The 22,316-nt window shown below is 36.7% G+C and overlaps 6 protein-coding genes and 2 non-coding genes across 8 annotated transcripts; 5 read left to right on the top strand and 3 right to left on the bottom strand.

Moving 5' to 3' along the window:
* Positions 1-1,078: 1,078 nt before the first annotated feature.
* Positions 1,079-1,421, top strand: C922_03999 (hypothetical protein; the record flags this gene model as incomplete). The annotated part of the gene is made up of 2 exons (XM_008819586.1): positions 1,079-1,110; positions 1,208-1,421. The coding sequence occupies 2 exons, from the start codon at positions 1,079-1,081 to the stop codon at positions 1,419-1,421; spliced, it is 246 nt and encodes an 81-aa protein (XP_008817808.1).
* A 129-nt stretch (positions 1,422-1,550) lies between these two features.
* Positions 1,551-1,865, top strand: C922_04000 (hypothetical protein; the record flags this gene model as incomplete). Its single annotated transcript, XM_008819587.1, has 1 exon — positions 1,551-1,865. The coding sequence occupies one exon, from the start codon at positions 1,551-1,553 to the stop codon at positions 1,863-1,865; it is 315 nt and encodes a 104-aa protein (XP_008817809.1).
* Position 1,866: 1 nt separating this feature from the next.
* C922_04001 (hypothetical protein) lies at positions 1,867-2,441 on the top strand (the record flags this gene model as incomplete). Its single annotated transcript, XM_008819588.1, has 2 exons — positions 1,867-2,318; positions 2,396-2,441. The coding sequence occupies 2 exons, from the start codon at positions 1,867-1,869 to the stop codon at positions 2,439-2,441; spliced, it is 498 nt and encodes a 165-aa protein (XP_008817810.1).
* Positions 2,442-4,641: 2,200 nt separating this feature from the next.
* On the bottom strand, positions 4,642-5,391 carry C922_04002 (50S ribosomal protein LP1; the record flags this gene model as incomplete). Its single annotated transcript, XM_008819589.1, has 2 exons — positions 4,642-4,801; positions 5,192-5,391. 2 exons carry the CDS (start codon positions 5,389-5,391, stop codon positions 4,642-4,644), a joined length of 360 nt encoding a protein of 119 aa, XP_008817811.1.
* A 3,102-nt stretch (positions 5,392-8,493) lies between these two features.
* C922_04003 lies at positions 8,494-8,565 on the top strand. The gene has a single exon. It is a non-coding gene; the product is annotated as a tRNA-Gly (tRNA).
* Positions 8,566-9,791: 1,226 nt separating this feature from the next.
* On the bottom strand, positions 9,792-9,875 carry C922_04004. The gene has a single exon. It is a non-coding gene; the product is annotated as a tRNA-Leu (tRNA).
* Positions 9,876-11,712: 1,837 nt separating this feature from the next.
* On the top strand, positions 11,713-15,486 carry C922_04005 (hypothetical protein; the record flags this gene model as incomplete). Its single annotated transcript, XM_008819590.1, has 1 exon — positions 11,713-15,486. One exon carries the CDS (start codon positions 11,713-11,715, stop codon positions 15,484-15,486), a length of 3,774 nt encoding a protein of 1,257 aa, XP_008817812.1.
* Positions 15,487-16,297: 811 nt separating this feature from the next.
* Positions 16,298-19,909, bottom strand: C922_04006 (hypothetical protein; the record flags this gene model as incomplete). Its single annotated transcript, XM_008819591.1, has 13 exons — positions 16,298-16,840; positions 17,020-17,123; positions 17,231-17,260; positions 17,469-17,496; positions 17,658-17,668; positions 17,787-17,832; positions 17,941-17,971; positions 18,095-18,197; positions 18,293-18,378; positions 18,530-18,745; positions 18,879-18,903; positions 19,091-19,119; positions 19,392-19,909. The coding sequence occupies 13 exons, from the start codon at positions 19,907-19,909 to the stop codon at positions 16,298-16,300; spliced, it is 1,770 nt and encodes a 589-aa protein (XP_008817813.1).
* Between the last annotated feature and the right edge of the window lie 2,407 nt (positions 19,910-22,316).

The following is a 22,316-nucleotide window of genomic DNA, read 5'->3' on the forward strand; positions in this document are numbered from 1 at the left end:
CGATCTCGAAGCTTTTAGAGCAGAATTCGCACACTCCTCTTTCGTATTATTTTACCTTTGTCCATCTTTTTTAAGAGAAAAAGGTAGAGAAAGTCCAAAAAAAAATTATTTTCCCGATAAGGAAGTAAACTTTATTAAGCAGTTTTCGCTTTGAAGAATTAAGAACCATTTTTAAAGGGACCAAACCTAATTTTGTTCTAAAATGAAAATAGTATATTTTGACTAAATACAATAAAAAGGAAAAATTCAAATTTATAAATTAACTAAAAATTTTTAATATTTAATGGAAAATAAAAGGAAGAGAAAAATTCCAAAAGGTTATCAGTTTATATTTCTCTCTCTTTTTGCCCGTTTTTTATACCATTATTAATTTATATTACATTTTAAATGTTTTCTTAATATGAGCGTATTGCGATGGGTGCACATAAATTATATAAATTTTTTATACCCGCATTGGTCCATATTTGCTATGCATGAATGAATTCTAAAAGAATTCGAACTGCAAGTGAATTATTCCATTTTTTTTAGCTAAAATTATGTTTTCTGATTATAGCGATATTTATTTATTCATTATTCTTTTATTTATTTTGCACTTTGTCAAATATTCACACTTTTCAATGAATTTTTTAGCGAATATAACCTGTCTTTGTTTATGACATTTTTTACACAACCATATGTACGCGCAATTATTTTCGTACCCATGGTAATAAATGGACATATTATTCTATCAATACATTGTATGTGCAGCTTCCTGCGTGTGCTTTAACATTGTATAAGGAAAAGACATTTTGATCTGTGTGTTTCTCATTTTGCAATTTTTGTGTTCAAATTTTCGTATTAATAAATTCGCTGTAACAGTTTTACACAAACCATTCTTCCCGAATGTTCTCCTATTGACAATTTTACATTCGTATGTTTTTCATTTCTCTTTTTTTGGTAATATTCTCATGGTAAACATTTTTCAGACAATTACAAAAAAAAAAAAGAGTTTTACTAATAATTTTTATTAAAAAAAGTAGAAATTAATTTACTGTTTAATTTTTGCATAAATCTTCAAATAATTTAAATAATATAAAAAATGGCTTATAACAGAGACTCCCCGTACACCCTGTACTCAGTGGTAAACGTTCACGAATCCACTCCATCCCTTTCATGAGCCGCATTATGTGTACGAAACTTACTACCCCTCCCCCCCCATAATTCGTAGCACATTTTACGAAAGTCCTCCGTGTGATGAGACACAGGACGATGTTGATAATGATGGGGAAGATTTTCTTACGAAGGAATCAGAAATCGATCAAGACCCCAAACCAGACGAAAATGAAGCGAAGGAAGTGGACAACCTCAAAAAAATGTTGAGTTTCTTTCAAGTGGTTATGGTCATCGTTCTTTTGTTGCGATTAGGCGTAAGTTTGAAATAGCAAAATCGGTTGCTCTCTGCGCGTCGCATTCGTTCTCCTGATAGCGAATGCGATGCAAAGTGAGCAAATGGATGTGCATAATAAGTGCACGCTAAAATGCATGACAAACGCGGAAAAAGTGCAGCAAAAATGCACACATACAAACCTACTCTTAACCTTCTGCAGAGGAAGCGCTGCCACAGACTGAACAGGAAGCACGAGGCAAGGGAACCCCTATTAAAATTCCTGGAAGAAGTGAATCGCAAAATGAAAGAGGACGCTAATATGATGAAAAAAAAGTTAGAAGTAGTGGATCTAAAAATCCGAAAAGAAGAAAACGAATTGGAGAAAAAATGGGAAAAAAAAAAAACAACTCGAGGCCAAACTAGCCAAAAAACCAAAGGGCGTTGCTTTCCCTGGTGTAGGTCCATACTGCAACATAGACAAAAGGCGTTTGGAAACTAAAATGGAAGCTTTAAGTGTCAAATATGAAAAGGATAAATTAAAGAAAAAGAAGCGATCGAGTAAAATGAAATCAAAGTATTATAAAAATCTCAAGCGCATACATAAGAAACAACAAAAGAGGAAATGGAAGAAGTGGAAAGATATGTATAAGTTTGAAAAGCAGTGGAATTTTGGACCCAAAACAATACGAGAGTACTTGAACATGAAACGAAAAGAATACATTGATACTAGAAGATATTATCGTACTGAAATGTTCAAAAAACTAGAAGAACGAAAGGCTAAAGCGGCAGAAGAAGCTAAACAGCAGAAGAGGCTAAAGCAGCAGAAGAGGCTAAAGAGGCGGAAAAGGCTAAAGAGGCGGAAAAGGCTAAAGAGGCGGAAAAGGCTAAAAAGAAAGGAAAGGCTAAAAGGAAAAGAGAGGCTAAAGAGGACGGAGAGAATGAAGAAGACTATGTAGACTATTATTTTCAACCTTACGCTGATGGATATTATGAAAATGTTTATTATCATTACGTCTATGCCCCTCCCAGCTACGGCTACTACGACGATGTGTACTACTATTATGACATGATTTGAAATGACCGATGGAGCATTTGTCACAATTCTCTTAACCTTAATTATAAAATAAGTCGCATCGACACGTAAAAAATGTGAACAGAGTTTTGAGCATATTGATAACGTAAAAAAGCGAAATTTTTAGTAAAAATTGTTGTTAACTGTCCATAATTGTTGATAATTATTCCCAAAAAAAAAAAATGAGAGACTTCGAGACTCAACAAAAAAATATACATATAGGCATTAAAACAGCTTATATCACCCATTTCTCAGTTCTTAAATTCTCCACATATATTTATAAAAAAACGTGTCCATTTATAAAACTTAAAGAAATTAACATTAAATAAGATGTATGATTTTTTTTTGAAAATAAATTTTGAGAAGAATGAACAAATGGCCATTCTCTTGTTGGAGACCTTTTTAACCTGTTGCAAAATTTACCATTCCTAGGGCATCCTAAGGGTAAAGACATTCTTCATGAGAAAGCTTAAAATGCGGCAGAATTGAAGACGTCGAAATCGCTGATAGAAGTGTAATTCATAGCGGCCTCAAATAATGGTGTTCGCTCCATTTTAAGCGAAGGCACCATCATTTTGCAACTTCATGATAATGCTTCTTATGCATATGTTTACGTCCTGTTAAATTCGAACTTCCAAGTGTACATTGGTGTGTACCATGTCGTACATGCGTAACCATATGGGCACACCCTTTTGAGTGTTAGTCTAATTTTTTTTTAAAATATGCACTAATCCTGTGTGTATGTATACGTGTCAACAAACGCTTTCGCGCGTCACTTCGATTGGCAACACTCCCCGTCAGTTTTTTCTGTTTTCCTTTTTTCTGCGCTCCTTTGAATGTTGTTCCTAACGTTTTAGGATGAACACGTTCATACACCATCCTCCCCCGAATGAGAAATTACAATTTGTCCCTTCTAATACGCTAAATAGCAAAAATGAGCTGCTCCAACCTTGTGGCATGTCATTTGTAAGTGTTATCCTTTACTGTATGATTATATTTTCCACTCTCGCCTTTTTCAAATGTGTAGTATTTTAAAAAGATCGAAAATTGGTGTAGGCTATTCTTTTTATGGGAAGCAAAAATGGTGTCAGAGTGATTGCATCATACAGGAGGAGAAATATTGCTCTTGTAAAGTACACGGCGCGCTATCCTACCTCTCAGTGTGTTCGTCCATTTCCACGATTTGTCCACATTCATACCTTTAAAATAACAGCCTTTTTTCAGCTATCTATTTCTTTGGATCATTCCATTATTTGGAACTTTTGAAGTTAAACCACTAAAAAAGATGGTATCCTACGATGGTTAAGTAATTAGTCAAGTCGTAGTTCTGCCGTTAACATACAAAGTGCCGCACCCCCCACTCTTGCGATGGATGCATGAACTTCAAACGGATTTTAAAATCCAAAGGACAATTGAATTACTGCTTAACAATGACGGGGTTATCCACATCAACTTTCATTCATTAAAGCCATTTTGCGAAATAGTACTAATATGTCATAAAATCATACTGTTATGCTAAGAGCGGAGCGCCCGCGCTTGCACTAATATCGTAGCGGCTTGTAATAGCCAAACTATTTTGAACATAACTTATAGAGGCATTAAGAACCTCATTATATTATCCCATCCGCACAACACAAAAAAGGGAACATTTAAAGAAAAAGACCTTAACACAAGCGCTATCCGATTCGTACATGGAAGCATCGATTTTCTTAACCCATCTTTTAGATAAAATAGAAACGTTCCCAAAAAGTCAAATGGGTATACAATTTCGGATTCAACATTACTTAACAGGGCTTACCACCCCTCCTTTTGCAAAAACCTCGTTACCAACCACATACTTTGCACTGTTGTTAAAAGAGAAAAGTAACGTTTTATTTATATGCTTAATAGAAGGTTTTCCCTTCTTAAACAGTTTTAATGAAAATTCTTTTTTTTTTTTTTTTTTTTTAAAATATGGAAAAATAAAAGAAAAAAAAAAAAAAGGTGAGAGAAAAAAGTTCTATGTAAAAGCTAAACGTTTCGCTTAAATTAGAAAATGAGAATTCTTCTTCAACAAATTAATGAAAACATTTCAATAATTCGTTAAAATAGGCATAGGTTAGGTACTTTTCTTTTTTTTTTCTTTTCTTTTCAATTTGTCCTCTTACATTTGAATGTACAACACATTTCGTGTGTATCATTTCTTTTCCCGTTTGCAACAAATCTAGCCGAATAATGAAAATCCTAAGTCATCTTCTTCTTCTTCCTCTTCTACTTTCTCTTCCTTCTTAGCTTCCTTCTTATCGTCACTTGGCTTATCCGCTGCGGCTTGTGCAGCTGCAGCAGGGGCACCTCCACCAACGCTTAAATTGCTTAGTAAGCCCCTAAAAAAGGAGAAAAAAAGAAAAAAAAAAAAAAAAAAATTTCAACTCATTGGTGATGATAAACAGATGTGGGGTTTCACACACAGCGTAACGTGGTATTTTACGCAGGGTGGTCCACTACTGACCGCAGTTATGCAGTATGCACAATAACGGTGTTTCCTCAAAATGCACATATGTATAAATGTGTACCATTATATAGCTGCACTTAATTCATAATCATGGGTTAACCAATACGTATGAAACGCATGGCATAATTTGAAAACTGCACAACGGATTGTGTATACAGGATTTGCCTTACAATCAGCATACAAGCATTGGTACACAACTTGGAGCATAAATACGTACGCTCCGTATACTGATGTACATTTTTATTTGCTCTTTTTTCCTTACTCAATATCCTTTCCCTTTAAAGCTTTTTCGAAAAGCATTGGTAAGTAGGGCAACACTGTGTTGTTTGAATTTTTTATAAGCTTCACAATATTTTCACTCGTTATGCTCATATTCTCTTCATGTAGTATCAGCGCGGCGTAAGTACATAAAAGCTCCTGCTTTTCACATTCTGCTAATTCTGCCACTGGAACTGCTGCCATTTTGCCTTAGATGACTGATAATTAAATATTTCGTGAAAATTTGAGAGAATCTGAAGAATAATTTATTTCAATAAAAAAGTAGAATCGTTTTCTATACTTCCAATAAACAGCTTTTTTTCTTTTTCCTTCTTTTGCAGAGTTTTGCTAACACTTTTTACGATAAGCATAAAACAAGAATTTAGATTTTATGCGCAAGTGGGGGAAAAAAATATATACGAAAAAATATAAAAAAAAAAATTAAATTAAATGACGCTAATTTAAAAAAGTGTTTTCTGAAAATGGTCCCAAAAAAAATTGGGCGATGGGGGAATGTTATATACGTATAACGAAAAAGAAAAAAAACAACAGCCCATTTATTTTACATATGTATAAAAATACCTTGCATACGTTACAGCAGAGCCATATAGTGTATCAAAGAGGTTACCAAACTTGGGGCGCAAAATAATCTTCGCGAGGATATGTCCATATGCTTCTCTTGCAGTTAATTCCTGTATTACTGCTTGCATATTATAAATTTGCGCAGCATCTTCATGTTAAAGCTATCCTCTTTTTTTGTGCCACTTTCCCAATTTTGCGGCTTCGTCCCCACAAAATGAATGTCAATAAATGCGCAAATGGCAATCGCGAGTAGGAATTCGCATTTTCACCCTGTTTATATATTCTTTACGATTTCTTAAATAACATAGAAATAACAGTTTCAGGAAAACCTTCGTTAAGTTTAATGTATATGCTGCGTGCCCAATATGCCAAGTAAAACCCCACTCGTGCCTACGCATTGTACAAATATTTGTACCCTCTTGCTCTAGCCAAATCAGCATAAAACATAATTTAAAATTAACGCAGGCATGGTGATGTGTTGTATTCTACGATATACGCACATAAGGGCAAAATAATGTGGCAATAAAGAATGGTGGAAAAACTTACATTCATTTTTACAATCCGCAAAGTACAATCGATGAGGTATGAATTATTTTAAATTAAATCCATGGATTATCCATCCCGCCGCTTATCATCAGCCGCATTCACTTTTACAAATGATACTGAAAAGAAAAGTACCATCGGAATGCATTTGCAAAAAAGCAAAGGATATTAGCATAATTTACCCTTCTTAATTTACGCATATATTGGAACAAAATTTTACCTTACTTCCCGTTCAGTCATTTGTAAGTTGCTCCCATTTTAAAAAAAAGCAACAGACACAAGCTTGCTGGCCCTCCCGCTTGCAACGCCACTAATTAATGGGCAACATGCCAATGTTATTATCACCAATATCAAAACACACAGAGTTGAGAAATTACACCGAAAAGGTTCCCATTTTTTAAGATAAAAATGCACACATACATACGAGTATCTGTTGAAATAGGCACCATATAACACCATATGTAAAGTCTGTGTATTCATGTTACATAATAAAGGTTTAAGTTTAAATGAAAAACGTAGCCAACGTTTTTGTGTAACTTAACACTTAATCATTTTCAAAATGACGGACCTGAAAATACGCTATATATGCTTTCAAGGTGTGAGGAGATGGGCAGTTTCCTTACCTCCATTGGCACATCTAAGTGGAAAAAATTAAGCAGAAGAAGGAGAAATTTTAAAATTTTCCTGTTCTCCTTCCTTTCATGTGTGCATAAGGGAAACTACAAACTAAAGAACGCGCGTGTTATAAGAAAAGATACTATATGATCAGATTTTACATTTTCTGTATCCCATCCGTTGAACCTCTGCGAAATAGAAGAGGAGAAGATTATAATCAAAAAAAAAAAAAAAGGATAATAGTTTTTATCAAATATTTTTTTTATGCTAATCATTTAATCGGTTTGAATATAGGATTGTAAGCCTATGTACAAATAGCAGACAGCTTTTTCAAAGCGTTAATTTTTTTCCAGCATTTATTATGAACGCATTACAATTGATGGCATTTTCCGCACTATTTGAAAACAAAAAAATGATATATTACAGCCTTAATGGATGCAGACAATGGGAAGCACTCCACCACTATCACCCCTACTGAATTAAATATGTGCGCATCTAATTAGAGACAAGATCACAGTTCACATAAAAAACTTCCATTTGATAGGTGGCTTATTCTTCAGAAAATAAGTTTTTGTCAATATTTATGCTTGCTTATCTCCTCATCATTTTATTACTTTATAAAGTCATAGACCGTAAAACAAATCATAAAAAGCGCGTACACTTTTGGAGGTTAATCAAATTTGGGGTAAATCAACAATAAACACCTCATTTCACCTTCCTTATTGTAGCTATTATTTTGTCCTTTTTTCCTTTATGCCTTATTGAAAGTTTTTCTGTACATAAAAGGCTTGCAAGTGTACATTCGAACATGTATGCACATTTGGACCTCTACATTAGCACGTGTCTGCAAAAGCGCATTTATCTTTATGTTTGATGATATAACGGATAGGGAATGCCATAAAGGGATGCTTAATTTTATGTTATTAACAAATCGGAATCACTGTTAATGCGTTTTCCTGTTATAAAGGATTCACCCCAGAATTTTGCCTTCCCGTTTCCCTTTTTCTACATAAATGCTATATCACCATGTAAAGGTGCTAACATGATGGTTCTTTAACAAGGGCGCAGGGGACGGACGCATAAAAAGGAATTGGCTCAATATCATTACATATAAATGATCATAGACGTGCAAAAAATGGATATTTGTTGAATTGCTAACTATTAAATGTGAAGTTCATACTTCCTCCTCATCTTGGTCAGTTTCTTTTCCTCATTTTCTATTTTACGAACAATGCAGAACGAAATGTAGTATTACAGCATTTGGCGCGACGGTGAAGCGTATAAATCTTGGTAAAACAAATTTTCGGAATTCATCCTGAGAAATCTCGTGAATGTAGAGAATATCGCATTGACAAGAACAACCATACTGTAATAAATATTCCCATTTATGCATATAACGTTAAAAACAATGACATCTTTAATTTATAGGGTGTCAACCAGGCAGCGCTTGACTCTGCGCGGATTCTGATTCGGAGCCTGCACTGTCATACAAGAGGGCAGAGGGGAGAAAGAGCTCATCATGAGATTTTAAGAAATATAGGAAATGTGAAAAGGTCTTACATCAACGCGTCAATAGTCTAACGGCGATGATACCTGCCTTCCAAGCAGGTGACCCGGGTTCGACTCCCGGTTGACGCAAAGGGAACAAATTCAAAAATTTTGAATAGCATTTTTTTTCGCTGACTTTTTTTTTTTTTTCCTTCTCTTATTTTTCGGCTTTGCGAATTTGTTCTAAATTCTTCCGTGCGCTCATATTTATGAAGTAGAATTCTTTATCTATAGGCTTCTTGTTCCTCTTCCCCTTCTTTCATTTTCCTTATTTCGGCTAATTTATCCTACCTCGAAGGCATTACTGATAGGTTTTACTAATATTCAACGAAATTGAATATATGGGAAATGGCGAAAAAAAAAACTCTCCTTTAATTGAACTATAACCTTAAGGAAGCATATTTACGTTCCCAAACATCGACGAAATGATGATGAGTCAATAAAGGCGGCGTCTTCCATTTTGAAGTATATATACTGTGTATATAAGCCTTATCGCAACGAACGTTCTCTTATGGTGTTTTTCTGAAACAAAATCATTAAATGGCACACAGCTCCTATCTAACATGAAGATTAATATACGTTAACACTTTTTCAGTTTTATTTCTTATAGGTAATGTGCCTGAGAATGCCCTTTCGCTTTGTCCATGATCATCCGCTTAAACACCATGATGATGTTTCTTCACCAATGGATAAGGCATTAAGTGTTACATACACAATAATATAGCGTTTCAATCGAAAGAAGATTTGGTAAAATTTAAGCCCCCCACTGAAATTGCCTTAACCAATAGACACTACTGCAATAAGCTTTAAGATCAGTTTTTCTAGGCGTTTTCTGTCCCATCGCTGTTCATACCCATTTGCGAATTATAAAGTAGATCGCGCAATCCAACTGAAAAGTGTACGTATTGTTCCAATTTTTAATGGCCCATTTCTTTCCATAAATTATGCGGAATAGAGATGGATAAAAAATAGAGGGAGGAACATAGCATTTTCTCTGTTGCAGACCCCCTTGACGGATGTGGTTACTACACTTTTCTTCAAACGCCATGAATCGTATATTTATGCGCTTCTTTTAAATAAAGCTAGGTTTCAGCGAGTGTTCTGTAATAAGAAGGGAGAATTCATAGAATTTTTCAAAGCCACGTTTAAAGAAATGCTGTCACACTTTTAATATCGTCTTCTGCATAATTCTTCCCTTATAATGGCTATTTATTTTACTTCATGCTGTGAAATTACATAGCGTCTGAATTAAATTAAAAATATGATTAAATATAATAAATATTTAAAATATGATGTAAAATTTTAGTTTCTTCTTTTGCACGGAATGGGGTTCGAACCCATGCGAACTTACGTTCATCAGATCTTGAGTCTGACGCTTTAGACCACTCAGCCATCCGTGCTTATAAAGTAAATTTTACTTGCCGGATCCATAACATGCTTCACATTCCTTTTTCACAGCAGGTGCTCTACATGTTTTGTATTTTACGCGTAGTTTTAACTTTACTATATCGTATGAAATTATTCACAAAGGATAAATTTCTTCTCCCTTTTTGCGAAAAATTTGAAAAAAATCTTTTTAAGAATTTATCCTTTTAAAAATTCACATTTGAAAAAATGGTATAGATATGCATATACGTATTCGCAACTGGTTCGTCATTGAGTTTTGGCAGAAATTGTAAAATACTTAAAAAATTAGCTGGAATAACGAGGCCGAATTTACAACATTGGAATCTCCTTTAAAGGTTCACAAAACATAAATATTAAAAATTATCGAACCATGTTATATTATCCTTTCAGTTTGTGCTGATGGTGTAGCATTTTACAGATGAACGATTAGCTATGCTCCCTCTTTCGTATATGTACGCGCAATTTTCTGCTGTGAGCAAATTACGTATGTTCCCTTTTTGAGAGTAATAAGTAATATCCTGTAAGTACCATCACATTAAGTTGCTTGTAATGGAGTACGCAAGTCAAACAAGAGCTACCACTCCCCTCGCAGGATATGAAGAACTGTATTCCTTTTATTTTCCATCCTTTTAATTTGATTTTCGGGGGCATCGTACATTGTTCCTGCGCCCCTCTTCTTGCCCAGAATGAATTGAAAAATAAAGAAGGAATGGACGTGAACATAAAAGGAAGAACAATATACAATAAAACCGGTGTGTATGCGCGTGTAGACTTTCATTTATTTTATCACAATTGTAGCAACCTTATAGAGAAGTAAAAGGACCACTCAACTGTCCTTTAAAACGGTGCATAAAAGTACGCTTTTCTCCACACACATAAAAGGTTAAAGTTGATATTAAGGCTTTTAAAATGGGGACTTCTCATTGGTGTATTCGCCGTTTCTCCCAATGATGCAAAAAAAAAAAAAAAAAAAACTACGAAAGCGTCATTGGAATACTTTCCTCCCAATGTGTGTATTCATTTGAATAGTAAACCATCTCTTATTTCGTTTCCACACTTCAAAGCTGTGCGCATACATGTTAGGAGAACTTCCAAAATTTTGCATAAAAAAGCACATATATTTCATCCATCCCCCCTCTTTCTAAATTATTTAACAATGCGAATTGCAATTTGCAAAATTTGAATTTCCATTTAGAAGAAATTTACGCGTAACTCTTTCTTCCATTTGAACCGCTCAAATGGTTTGCTTCTATCACTTGAAACAACTTCATAAACGGAGAACTGCTAACTTGTTAGACTATTTTTTTTTTTTAAGCGTCTCTCTGTCACGTTTGTTTTATAAAGTGGAAAATGTAAATTGGTTGATAATTATGTTGGTCTCACTTTTTCGTTTTCGCCGTGCATATCCTTCCTTCTGCAAAATTGCTAATTTTTATAAAAATAATTTTTTTCTTAATATAATTGGCAGCAAGTATTTATCTAGCTACGCATGTTCAATCCCTTGTGAAAACAAAATGGGAGAAAAAGTCGCAACACTAGGGGGGGGATTTTTCATGCATACAGTTATGCTTACAATTCCTGCTTATTCAAAGTGGCACCTCATCTGTGTATATAAAATGAAATGCGGTATTTGCCTCAAAATGATTGAAGCTACATGTGTCAAGTTAATTGATCTTTTTTTCCCTACCCCCTTTTATTGCACAAATTAGTGTACTTCAAAAGAAAAAGGAACAATGTTAACATCATGCAAGGGTAACCACTTAACGTAGAATTTTTTTACCCTTTCCTTTTTTATAAAAATGCAGTTTTTTCACATACCGGAAGGGAACTATGCCTAAAGCAATCATAGGAAGCTGCGTTCTGGTTCTCCTCCTGCTAACTAGTAATGTCGCGAACTTATTCCATTATGCGGATTGCAGATGTTTTGATGATGCCCACGTTAATACCGCTAGTCTTAGGACGGAGGCAAAGTCACACGGAAGGACAAAACTAAAGCCCCAATATTACAACTGCACTTTTAATAACGTCCCCAAAAAGAGAAGAAGCGCGCTCTATGGGACAGGCCACGAGTGGAACAAAAACAAAGTAAAAAGAAAACATTACGCCATCCATTTCGACAGCAGTTTTGCGAGACGAACTAAACTTGGTTCTTCCTATGACACAGCTGAAGGTGGTCAAAATGGAGCGAATGTCACTCGCATACGAAATGTACAGAACAAGCGAAACACGAAAAATGGAACACACGAGGGGGGCTATAAAAACACAGAGGTGTCCAAATTGAGAAGGAGGCTTACGAAAAGCACAGGAACCCCCATCCTGCAATTCTCCAAACCCCTTTTTATTAACCTATCTACCCCAAAAGAGGAAACAAACAAACGTAGGCACTTCAAAAGGCGCCTACGAAAGTATGAAGAATTGTATGAAAAATTTACCCCCGAAATGGAAAAAGAAGAAGAGGACGAGGGAGAAATTACAGAAAACTGCGAAAGAACTGTCTCAAATATCACCATGAACGATTGGTACCTAGGGAACGATGAGAAAAAATACAACAAGACTTTAATGTATGATTATTTGTCCAACATGCACAACACGGAATATCAAGACATAGGAAGTGTAAACAATTTTATTAAAAACAATGAACTAATCGAAATGGAGGAATGCGAAAAAAAAAAAAAACCCTACTTAACATACATGTATAATTTTATGTACACACACCCAGTTGATTTAAAAAGGGACTTCTATACATATAAATATTATATCCCCAAATTAGTAACCTACGAAGAAGACATTTCAACCGAATCGAAATTTGTGCCGTCCAATTTTAACTCCCCAAAGTGTTACAATAATTCTCCTATTAACGCGTTAACCACTAGTGGGTTCAGTGCCCGAAATATCGACACATTCGGAAAAGAAAGAAACAAAATATATTCGTTCAACACACCGACCGATGTTAAAAGAAATATATTTTTTAACGATTTAATGCTGATATCTTCCTCCTATAATCAACATTTTTTTCCCAATTTGAACTTTCTCCTAAATTTACACACACTGCAAATACTGATACGGGATAAAACTGCCATAGAAACGGATTATCTAATTAACAAATTTGACCAGCTAAAAGAGAAGCTAAGACAAAGGAATGAAAAGAATTCAAATAAGGCGGGAAGTTACCCAAAAAGGAATAACTCTCCCCCCCTTTATTATGAAAAAGCGGCTACTCACCACATTTCTGTGCCCATCCCCGAATCTGAATTAGAAGTGAAACCAAGTAACAGCGCTCAAAATGGTGCCCCCAGTTTGCTAGAGCCCCGGAAAGATACCTCTAATCAATTGATGGAAAACCATGAAGACCCAATAGACGAGGAAATTTCGCGGAGTCTAACTCACAAGAAGAACCTATTTGATGACCAAATTCAAATCTTCAAAGAAAAATATAACCAAAACATTTTAGAAGACACAGATTTTATCAATTTGTGGAAGTATGACGAGAAAGGGGAAATAATAGAAAATTCGAACAGCATCCCCATCCCGAAAATTTACCTAAATATTGATGATCCGAAATATTGTATGTGGAAAATTTTACAAAATTCGGGAAAAAGTGCTTTCGGTGAAATTCCAACTCCCAACCGAAAATTGGAAGCCTGGAGGCAACAAGTAAACCTAAAAAAGTTCTATAAACAGAATTTTGATAACAGCACAAGTTTGAGGAAAATCTCGAAAGAAGAACTAAAAAATTTTAAGATGAAAATCGATGAGCTAGCGTTCCACAGTGGGAAAACTGCTCCCCAAGATGATTCCTATACGAATAAAGCAGATGTGGATGACCTCGAACAGACAGAATTTCCTCCCGATGGAAAACATTTTGCAAATCCGAATGAACAAATTTGCATCGAAGCAGACGCGAGTGACCAAAACAGTGCTGAGTTAAGTGACTCCACCGGTGATGATAAGAAGCCAGGAGACAACCCCCCCAGGGGGGTGAACGAGCACAAAAGGACTTCGCCGAAAAAATTAAAGGAGGACATCAATTATGTCAATTCTGTTAAATGCAAAAACGCTTTCTACACTTTAGTCGTTCGGGACGGAATAGTGGATGAACACCTCTCTGATGATATAGCCATCTTGAAAAACTTAGACCGTGAATTGAAGCAGTCAGATGCAAAGAATGTAGAAGGTGAAAAGAACCCACTGGAACCTTCCAGCAGTATCAACCAGGGAGAACAGACAAAAAAAAGCAAAATATTTGTGGGTAGCTTCTTTAACATCAAAGATGCAGAAATGGAATATTTAATTAACAAAGAGTTGTATTACATTCCTGAACATTCCAATTGGTACAAAAAAAATACGCAACCTTTTGTGAGGGGTCAAATCGGAAAGCAGTCTAGAAAATTCGACAACGATTATCCCATTTATGATTACAGGAAGAGCGACTTTGGCATGGCCAAATTCTCCGCCCTAAATTTAGCCTCAATAAAAGATTGCGCTGTGATTTACCTAGATAAGGACATCGACTTAAGCGACAAGTTTATTCACGTCATATTCATCGCGACGTCGAAGAATGAGGACGATCAGGCGAGTACCAAAGAGGCAGACTACACAGTGTGTGAAAGTTCGCCAGGCATCGAATCGGTCCAACCAACGAATGAATCTACCTCAATAGAACAACATGAAAACTACGTCAACGCTGGGGAAGATGGCCACCACGAATCACCCAAAGAAGAAGAAAAAACACAGCAAATTCTAGAAAGAGAAAAAAAATACACACAAAAGGAACTAACCAATTATATGCACAACCCAGTGACAACCCCAAGACTCGTCGTTTACGTCAAAGGTAATAGCAAAATAAACATCCACGAATCGCACATATCGTTAAATCAGAATAACGGAGGCCTCGTAAACGCATTCTCTAGAATCGCCATGGAAGAAAAATCAAATGTCAAGCACACCTTATCTCAAGAATTAGGTAAAAATGTGTGGTACTTTCACAACGTTTCAGTAAAAAATGGATTCGAGGCAAATTATAAATTCGCAGATGTACTCCTGGGTAGCCTCTCATCAAGAGTCAATTTACAAATTGAAGGTGAAAAAGGATGTAAACAAGAAAGTTACGGATTATCTTTGCTAGAGGACAAACAAAATATTAGTCAGTATGAAATGTTTCATCATGAACACCCTAATATGGAAACAAACCAATTGTTCAAATTTCTAGTATCTGATAAAGGCCATGCCGTTTGGAGAAGCAGAGGTCGAATTGAACGAGATGCAATAAAGGCCAAGTTAAACACCCTCTGCAGATCCGTACTACTAAATTTAGGAGCCAGTGCCGTTGCCATACCAACTCTGGAAATTATTCCAAGTGATATTGAATGTGCAAATCATGGAGCAACTATTAGCGATTTAGAGGAAGAACCCATTTTCTCTTTAATGACAAGAGGAATAACTGAAAAAATTGCCAGACAAATGATGATGAAAGCCTTTGTTAATGAAATTCTTGAGCACATACCGGATGAAAATCTCAGAGAAAGGGTTCACAAAAAGGTCTTGGAGTTATCCCTGAAGTATAGGAAAACGATTCTCCCAAATTTGGAGCGAGCGAAAAAGTGAAGCCACATGGGGAAAACCGTTTTCCTTCTGCTCCGAATATATTTACGGAATAGGCAAAATTGGGAAAATTATTTTACCCCCCAGAAGGATGCTTCCCCCCTTGAATGACATGTAAAGTAAAGCGGGTTCAGACGTAGCGCAAAAGGCTGCCACACAAAGGGGGTGGATCGTAAAGAAAGGGAAATAATTAAACTTCACACAAATCGGTTGACATATAAAGAGACTAACATATGACCATGTTTTACTCTTTTTATTTTCTGCCAAAAAAAAAACTCTTAAATATTCCCCTTTTGGAGGAACACATAAGTTTCTAAAACAAATGAAGCCGAAACGTGGGTTCTCTTCCAGGCTAACGCTTCAAACCAGATTAACATAACGCGAAAGCTGTTTCTATCAAGAAAAAAATGACTTTTTTCATAGCCTATCAGAATAAACCATTTTGGAAGGTTTAAATGTTTCCACCGGCTGCTACAGCCGCAAAAGAATGCGTATTAACGCACGTTTACCAATGAACTACGTTTCGTCATTTGCTTCAATTTGAGTTAAAAGCGAACTTTGTAGTGGCATTATGTTTTCCCCAACATGGTTCCTTTGTTCTTTTGTCCTTTTTCTTTTCTTTTTTTTTTGTGTGTATCACTTCTGTTTCGCTTGTCCCCCTTTTTACTTCCCTTTTTTGTACTTTCAATGAAATTAATGTAAAAAATATGTTAACTTTTTTAAATTAACTCAAAAAAGGGAACTCCCAATTGAATATGTCCACACGTACATGTGTGTGTACCCATACGAATTTATCTGTGCATACTCGTAGAAACTACTCCAAGGTAATTCCCTTATCTGTGGTGTCTGCTCCCTTTAGTAGTTTTTCCATCGTAGTGGGGTCGATAACATCCTCATTCGCTTGAGGAATATCTTCGCTCCTCATATTACGAAACTGAGCTTCACAAGTTTCTTCGAAGTTATATTTTTGCTCCAGACTTAACGAGAGTATATCTTGGGCATCTTTACATGGCCCTTTATATTTCTCATTTGGAATACACAACCCTTTATCATTTCCCTCCTCTCCGTAGTCAAAATATTTGGGACATTTGGAATAATCTCTTTGTGAATTTTCAACGCATAGCCACTTAACATGGCACTTCCTGCTAAATGCCTCCTTTTCATTTATGCTCATATAGTCAAAATGGGTTATACGAGGACAGCCCCTTGGGGGGATGTAATCATCTGGGGCTTTACAAACTCCTGAATTCATCAAGTTGATCCATCCTCGGGGGCAGTCATATAGGTCGTAGCCAAGGGTGCAGTTGTTCTTGCATGGCCAGACGATTCCGTACTTCGTGGAAAAGGCTACTCTTTGCTACGAAGGTTGGCGAGGTTGTATTGTCGTCGCGTTGTATTGTGTCCTTCGGCATGGCAGCGTTATCAGAATTGTCCATTTTGGGTGAGTGTTTAGCAAAGGTGGGAATTTTCCCAGCTAAGACCATTACAACATTAGTACATTTCAAACTCGATTTGTGCACTCCATTTCATCCTTACGTGGTAAGACATGTTGCTTATGGCTTCCATTTCCTCCTTCGAAACCAGCCCTTCGAAACCGTGGCTACTGCAACAGGTATCCTTGCTCGCATTGTAGGGCCAACCTGCCGTAAATTCATGCATGTCGTTTTTCGGAAAGAGATAAAAATGGGGAATTTTCGATGCATTTAATTCCGCCAAATTATTATTTGGATTCTTTCCCTTGTTTAACCTTTAGGACATGTTATTGAGTAATCCCTCTCTGCAAAAGCGGGTGGGAATAGGGAAATAAAAATGAATTTTTTAAATTAAGCATCATTTTGGCACCTCCCCCTGTTTCTATGAATCCATCTGTGGAGTGCTACCCCTTTAGCGCAGATTCCATTTGTAACAAACACTGCAATTCTCACAGTGTGTAGATTTGTACACACAGGGGAGCTATTTTTAGTTTCCCCTTCGAACAAACTCACCGCATGATTCCTCTTTGCAAGGCCACACCTATGCATTCGTATTCAAAATAGTTAAAAAAAAGAATTCCTCATATAGATATTTTCAAAATTGTGTAGGGCATTTTGGTGAATAGTTCTTTTTCTCCCCCCTTGGCACATAAATCTGTTCTACGTGTATCATCTTTATCAGTTGGGGAACTCCTAGCTTACCACTTTACAAGCTGCAAAAAAATGAGGAAATTAGAAAATTAAAAAAAAAAATGTAACCCTATAAAACACAGCACTAAGCACAGAGAAGGATCCCATGTGTTCCCCCATTTTATAGAATCTTGAAGGTACCGGAAGAAAACTCCTCCTTCTCCTTTTTTGTGAAGGCCCCAAAATCCTGCAAACGAGTGGCAATTCAACACAGAATTTATATGTCCACATCAGTGAGGCTTCAGGAACCAATAGTTCACATTTCTACATGCGCGAAAGCAGCCAATCCGTTTACCATTGTCTTGTTGCATCCTCCGGAATAGTTTCTTCAAAAAAGGGGAAAAACAAAAATAAATGCGACATTCATTGGCATCTATATCAACTGTAGTAACTGCTATCATATTTGTTTCTCCCCATGTATTTTTTTCCTTTTCCTTTTTTAAGCCTACTCTGGTGCCTCGCATTTTCCCGTGTAAGTCCAATTTTCTGGACAGTCCTTTGAGTAATCCCTTCCGCTATTCCCGCACAACTCATTAAGGCACAGCCAATTCACTTCAATAAAAAGAGAAAAGAAAAAGATCATCAATACGAGTAACATTTTACCAATATATGTGCAAATTTCAGAGTCTTCACTTTTCGTGATTCACCTTTACAGTCCGTTCCTATGAGACTTTTCTCCTTTGCGCTCATGGGTTCAAAAGTCATCAGGTGCGAGCAGGGCCCCGCGTAGTCCCTTTCACGGAAAAGGAGGGAAAAAGTGATAGTTAAAACATGGATATATCATATATATGTACCGAATGTGGCAATTTTTTCCTTCTTCATAACACAAATGTGTACGCGCAATCACACATGTCCTTTGTTGCCCCATCTCATTTTCTCCTCACTTGGGCGAGATGCACTGCGTTTCGGATACTTTCTCCCATAGAGAAGGACATTGTTTGGAGTAGTCCCGCAAACATATTTTATCGTTAACGGGCTTTTTAGAGAGCCATTTCCCCTCTTCCAAATCGTCCATCAACAATTTTTCCAAACTTGTGGGAATTTTAACATCTAACAAATCGGCACTCAAGGAAGATGGGGCTTTGCTTTCCTCGTAGTGGCTGAAAAGGGGAAGGATACAACGATATACTGTCCAGCGTAACTCAATCGAATCGTTACACATGTGTGTAAATTTATCTTTTTTTTTTCTCAGATTTCTGTCTCTCATTTTGTTTTCTTCCTCTGATGAATAACCTCTCCAAATTTTCCTTTATCTTAGCTGCAAACAAAAAGTGAATAAAATGGGATGAAAAAACATGAGGTAGAATAGAGCAATTCACAAAGCAATCAGCATTAGAAATGTCACTGCGCGTCCTGTAGAACAGATAAACGAATAGACACGCAAACATTTGTAATCACGGGCGTTTATTATTCCCCCTGAAATATTTGGTGCCCCCTTTGTGTACCTCCTAATTCTTTTGCTATACTGCCATATCTTCAAAATGGTAAAAAGAAAAATAATGATAACGAAAAAGTATAAAAAAAAAAGGGAGCACATTTTTTTTTAAACTATAGGATAATCTGTTCTGCACATTGTAAGAACTTCCTTCCTGTGTTGTTGCAGGAGAGGGAGCTGCGCGTTGTCCGCCTTGCGAATCTCTTCCCTCATCTCACAGACTATGCACACTCATGTTCACTCGTAAGTAAACATTTGTCATCAAATGATTAGAAATTCCTTTTTCTGAAATTCTCAAAAATTCATATTACCCCTCTTCTTCGTTCGCCTGTTTTTCCTCCGGGACATCTTCCGCTGTTATATGCATAGCACGAGGCACCTGCAGTTTTTTTTTTTCTCTTTCTTTTTGTTCCACATCTTTTTCATTTTTAGCTACATTAGACACATTTTTTATATTGTTCAATTTTTTCCTCTTTGCAATTTCTTTTTTTATTTTATTTTCATCATCAACCTCCTCCTCTTCTTCTTCCTCTTCACTGCCCCGTCCCCAGTTGACCTTCTTTGTAGTTCCATAAATTATGTTTGTTCCTTCGCTAAACTTTTTAACCTTTCCATTCTTTTTAACAACTGTGTAAGAATTAACACTTCCCCCCTTTGGTAGTTCCCACACATGGTGGTAATTCACATCCACAATTTTGATCGGCCTCCCTCGATTGTCCAGCTGGTACACCCCGTTTTCCACGTTAGGGTATTTTTTCCTCGAACATATTTTCAACGAGATTATTTCTTTGATAAAAAGGACGAACAGCACAACTCCCACTTTTTTCATTTGGGCTGGATTTCTGATACTATTAAGGAAGTCGCTAAAATATGTGTGAATGAGTCAAGAGTTTGTATATCTGTACATATATATGTGTGACCGTCTTGTGGGGGAGAAAATGGCCAATCTTCACACTTCTCTGAGCTAGTGCAGTGCAATTCCCTTTAAAGAGTAAACAGAAAAAAATTGTATGGACAACAGCGGACAAACAAAAAGCCAAATGAATAAACAGTTACATATCCCTTAAGGGCAAAGGAAACTGAAAAAATAAAATTACGCAATGCTATAGTGCTGTGAATTATGATGCGAGACAAGGACAACAAAGACAACATAGAAACATCCTTTTTCATGTTATAACGTTGTTCCCAAAAGGTGATAATATTTTATAAAACGGTATTATTTTCCCCCCTTTCATAGATGGTTACGACCTTAAGCAGCCCGCGAATCGCAAAATTACACCACCTCTTATGTATGTACACATTTCTGCATCTTGAAGAACAAGTGGGAAGTTTTTCCATTTTTTATTTTTTCTTCTCCGACTTGGTTCAATTAACTCCTCAGAAAAAGGGGAGAAAACATTTGGACCATTCGTAACAAGGGAAAAATAATCACCACGAGGTTCCTAGTATTGCGAGTTTTCCAAAAGAGTGACACCTCCCCGTCGTTGCTGCTGAATTATCCTTCCAGAGAAACATTAAAATGAACACAGTTGTTGAAAATGCGAGAAATTAAAACCCGAGCTGAAGTTCCATTTTGCGCTTAAAATACCATATATGTGGCCTAAACAAAAGGTGAAGGATAAATGAACCCTAACACCATCGTACTGAGACTCACCTCAAGTAATTACCCACTGGGACTTACCAGAAAAATGGACAATCTTTCAAAATTGAGCACAAAATTACTCCCATATGATACCTGTTTGGGCGTTTTACAAAATTAGAGGGATGGGGAAAAAATGGATTTTCACCTCTTTGGCACACAACGAGAAAATAACGATGGAATCGAAAAGAAACAGAACGGTATGCTTCCAATCTTACAGTCGGCTAAAATACACACGTATGGAAATGTACGCACACATAATTATATATACGTGGAGGCAAAATTATGCTACATCCGTTTTGCAAAATTGCGAAAAAATTTGTACGATAGAACGGAATTGCCAGTGGACCCTCCATGAACATGCTTCCAAAAGAGGGAGACGTGCAGAAGGCTTCCCCCCTGAGCACAACACCAGCGTTAAAGATTTTGCAAAAAATGATTTTAATTTCAACAACCCTTTATGCTATGCCACTAGTGCAGTTAATACACGCAATACACGTGCGCGGTTAACACAATCTACACTTAAGCTTCAGCTTGCAGGCCCCCCAAAAAAGGGAGCAACTCGGTGAACATTGCATAGGACGTCCTCAAATCGATTCATCAAACGAAAAATGGGACGAAAAGCCGTTTAGAACATAATCAATACAAACAAAGAGATTGTGGTGTTATGTTTTCCACAAGCTGGTAACAGAGTGTATAGCTAGCTTAGTCGAAAAAAAAAAGCGAAAGAAGGGTTGGCATAATTGGAGAATTAAATGTTTCATTATGTAAGTCTCCACGGAAGGGCTATCTTATGCATACGATTAGGTGAATGCGTAAATGATTATATTTTGTTTTTGTGAGTACGCAAACGATTACCGCGGGCTGCCAATTCTTTACCATTTTTCGGAAGCAATTGGAAGGGACTGCCCCTATTCTCCCACCCCGCGAACCGCACTCAACAAATGGGAAAAAACAACAAAGTGTAGTGCCAGCAGTGCATGGATTTTCAACCCCGAAATATGCCTGCGTTCGCGCCGCTAAACCGAGGGGGACGAAACTCCGTCAAGCGTGTTTATTAATTACTCACAATTGATAAGTGACAACAATAGTAGTAGTATTAGTAGTAGCATCAGTAGTACCATTAGCAGTAGTAGCAACAGTAGTACTAGTGATAAATACATGTTCGCACTGAAATCGTGTTCACCTGGGGAGGCGACGTGAAGTAGCATCTGATGCGTCGCCATGACGCCAACGCCATTTTATGCGTAGAGGGATAGCCACCCTGCGTTCGCACAAAAGCGAACATGAATGTTAGAACCTACAATTGTCTCCGCGTAGGAATGAAAAAGTGTAAACCACAGCGCAAGGAATCATCGATGAATAAACATAACCCGGGGAAACGAATCCTAAGAAGTTACAACATATGCGAAAGGCAAAATCATCAGGTGACTACTTTCCAATGCTGTAGAAAAGGCACAATTAATAACAACATTGAGACCACCGAAGTGATTATTTCCCCCTACCCCGCCGCTTAGTAGTCCGCACACTGGTGAGGGGAATTGTGCAGAGGGGCAGTCAAAGGGGAAAAAATTGGCACAAGAAAGATAGAGGAAAG

This window comes from Plasmodium inui (assembly GCF_000524495.1).
Source record: "Plasmodium inui San Antonio 1 unplaced genomic scaffold supercont1.19, whole genome shotgun sequence".
Classification (NCBI taxonomy): Eukaryota; Apicomplexa; class Aconoidasida; order Haemosporida; family Plasmodiidae; genus Plasmodium; species Plasmodium inui.